General features: G+C 33.8%; 1 protein-coding gene across 1 annotated transcript; it reads left to right on the plus strand.

Annotated features, from left to right (window-relative positions):
* Nucleotides 1-410: 410 nt before the first annotated feature.
* LOC147942811 (uncharacterized) lies at nucleotides 411-916 on the plus strand. The gene is made up of 2 exons (XM_087456193.1): nucleotides 411-618; nucleotides 756-916. Exons 1-2 carry the CDS (start codon nucleotides 411-413, stop codon nucleotides 914-916), a joined length of 369 nt encoding a protein of 122 aa, XP_087312319.1.
* Nucleotides 917-3,478: the final 2,562 nt, after the last annotated feature.

Consider the following 3,478-nt stretch of genomic DNA (forward strand, 5'->3'; position numbering starts at 1 on the left):
TTACAAATTCTCTTCAAATGGCTTCTTCTTCCCACAATGATGTTGATGATGTTGATGACATAATTGATGAATGTTTTAATCAAACATGTGATCAAATCAGCAACCAAGTTTGGCAAAATCTGATGGCTCCACCAGTTCAACAACAACGACCACCTAAACTAAGAAAAAAATGAGTTTACATTGAAAGAAATCGAGAAGTCGGTCATGAGCACTTGTGGAATGATTATTTCAGTGAGAATGCAACATACACACCCCAAATTTTCCGACGCCGTTTTAGAATGAACAAGCCATTATTCATTCGTATTGTTGACCGACTCGCAAATGAAGCACCATATTTTCAACTAAGAAGAGATGATACCGGAAGGTTGGGTCTGTCTACATTGCAAAAGTGTACAACAGCAATTAGTATGATGGCATATGGTTCTGCAGCTGATGCGTTTGACGAATACCTCCGACTTTCTGAATGTGTGGCGCTAGCATGCTTGGACAATTTTACAGATTCAATCGTAAATTTATTTGGAGATGAGTACTTGAGAAGACCTACACCAGCAGATCTTCAGAGACTACTCGACATATGCGAGTATCGCGGATTTTCCGGCATGATAGGAAGCATCGATTGTATGCATTAGGAGTGGAAGAATTGTCCCACCGCATGGAAAGGTCAATACCCCCGCGGATCTGGAAAGCCCACAATCGTTTAGAGGCGGTGGCTTCGTATGATCTCTGGATCTGGCATGCTTTCTTTGGACTACCAGGTACATTAAACGATATTAATGTTCTTGATCGATCTCCAGTCTTTGATGATATTTTGCATGGTCGAGCTCCTAAAGTTAAATACAGTGTCAACGGACATGAGTATAAATTAGCTTACTATTTGACGGATGGTATTTATCCAAAATGGTCTACTTTTATCTAATCTATTCCAGTGCCACTAGGGCTGGGCACGGGACGGGTACCCTTGAATTTTCTCATACCCTTTATCCGACCCGACCCTAACGGGTAATAGAAAAAAATTACTCGTACTCGACCCTTAAATAACAGGTACCCGGAAAAACGGGTACCCAAAAAAAAATAGTTGACCCTTTAAACACCCGACCCTTTACCCTTACCTGGAAAAATGAATATCCGATAAAAAAAATTGTCAACATTCGCAATAATACTTTCATATTCCAAAATCCGAAAAAGGAAAAATTCGTAAATGTATGCAACATATAGGTCCAAAAATTAGAAAATTACAAACTTAAAAAAATAAAAATAAAATATTAATTCAATTGGGCGTCGAGTTGGACTAAGTTGAACTTAGGCTTTAACTTTAACTCTATAATATATTTATAAATTAATAATAAATAATAATAATACAAAATATTAAAGGGTATTTACGGGTCGGATAACAAAACGGGTAAAAGGACGGGTAACGGGACGAGTATTGAAAACTAAACTAATACCCTATACTCGTCCCTTATTCACGGGTAATATTACTATAATACCCTTTACTCGACCATAAAGCTGCGGGTACCCATTTTTCGGGTCGGTACGAGCCGAGTAACGGGTCGAATACGGGTAACGGGTCTTAGTGTCCAGGCTGAACTGCCACAAACTCCAAAAGCCTTTTTATTTGCAAGACAACAAGAAGCTGTGCGTAAAGATGTAGAGCGTGCTTTGGAGTTTTGCAGGCTCGATTTACCATAGTCAAAAACCCGGCTCTTATTTGGGATAAAGTAAAAATTGGGAAAATAATGAGAGTGTGTATCATACTGCACAATATGATAGTAGAGGACGAACGAGATGGATACACTCTGTTTGATGAAACTGAATTCGCACAATTGGAGTCAAATAGAGCTTCAGAAGTTGACTACACGCTTCCAACAACCAGACCTTCATGTGTCTCTACTATGCTCAAACTTCGAAAGGATGTTCGTGATCGAGAAAAAAAAAATGCTTGCAAGATGATTTGGTTGAGAATATTTGGGCAAAATTTGGAGCAAATCAGTATTAAAATTAGTTATTTTCTCCATTTATGAATTGCACTTCTATTGTAATATGTATTAATGTTTTATTATGTTTTGTATGTTTGAAAACTAATTAAAATGCAATATTTTCTAATTTTATAAAATCTTAAATGTTTACATATTTATACCACTTTTATTCTATTTAAAAATTTTAAATTTAAAAAATCAATATTTTAAAAAATAAGAGACTCAAAATTAAAGTCTACCAATAAATGAGAAAATTTTAACTAAAAGATAGTGGGTTCTTATATTCAAAATCAAACAAAATTAATTCATAAAAAAATTTAAACCCCACTAACAACCCCTCCGTAAGAGCTTACCGATATTGTTGCTCTAAGTGAATTGTTTGTGCGCATTATGGGTACATGTATGTATAATTGCGGGGTTTTTTACTCGGTTAGGTTGAATTGGTCAAGTTGCAATAGTGTCTTGTCCTATCATTTGATCTATTAGATCAACTCTATTAACATAAATTTTAATTAAAAAAATATTAATATTATATTATTATATGATGGATTTCTTAAAAACACAATAGCAAAATTCAATTAAAAAGGTTTTTTAATGTCTCACATGCTTCCAGACAATTATCTTATAATATTAATATTTCTTTATAAATTATAAGTATGTTGAAGACACTCTTCAATACATTTAAACATAATGGAGATGGTTTTATCTTCATGCTCATACAAAAGTTTATTATCCTTCTAAGTCAAGGTACTTCTTATCCAATTTTTTTCTTTTCATATAAGACAATAGATATAATTAGGTATCTACAATTGCAAAATCTTGTATGACTACTTGACTAGTATATATTCTGTTTTACATATGTGAGAAATGCAATCGAGACATGCTCACAAAACTGGCTTAATGCACCACACTAACATCATCTATTCCATGCAGAAAATAGTTATAGATAACAACATATATAGAAAGCCTATATCGCGTAGGTAACAATCACTTGAAAGACAGATCTGCTGGTTGATTGTAATTGATAAATTCAGCTGCCAAAGTGAGAACCTCAGCTTCAAAGTGAGATTGAATGCAAATGTGGGTACCGGTTTGATGATGATTTGGATAATATCGTGGATGCTGAGATTGAAGGTGTTTGGGTCCTGGTTAGGAAAATAGTGAGAGACACAACAACTTCCCCCTTGTGAGTTTCTTGAAGTGCTCATATTTAAAATTTGACCTAGTTCATTGTGTATATGTCATTCAAATTCTAATTGGATTATCATACTATTAAAAATATATATAACAAATACTTCTTATAGTGGGAAATCATATCTAAAACCACCTATAGATGTTTGTCAAAAAAAAAAAAAGAAAAAAAAGTCCACCTATAGATAATTTTGGAAAATGAATAATCGAATCTCTAACCTCTTTTCAATTGAACAACAAAGGACCCGTAATAGTAGCATTCATATTGTTAAAGATCGTAGGTTTTTTTTTAATTTATTTTATTTTATTTT

Source organism: Camelina sativa, chromosome 6 (assembly GCF_030686135.1).
Source record: "Camelina sativa cultivar CO46 ecotype springtype chromosome 6, ASM3068613v1".
Lineage (NCBI taxonomy): Eukaryota > Viridiplantae > Streptophyta > Magnoliopsida > Brassicales > Brassicaceae > Camelina > Camelina sativa.

Excerpts from the sequence above, each read along its gene's own strand:
- LOC147942811 (XM_087456193.1), top strand. The coding sequence starts at position 411 with ATGGCATATGGTTCTGCAGCTGATGCGTTTGACGAATACCTCCGACTT. Across the intron at positions 619-755 it reads CATGATAGGAAGCATCGATT|GTACATTAAACGATATTAAT; the intron begins GTATGCATTAGG and ends TTGGACTACCAG.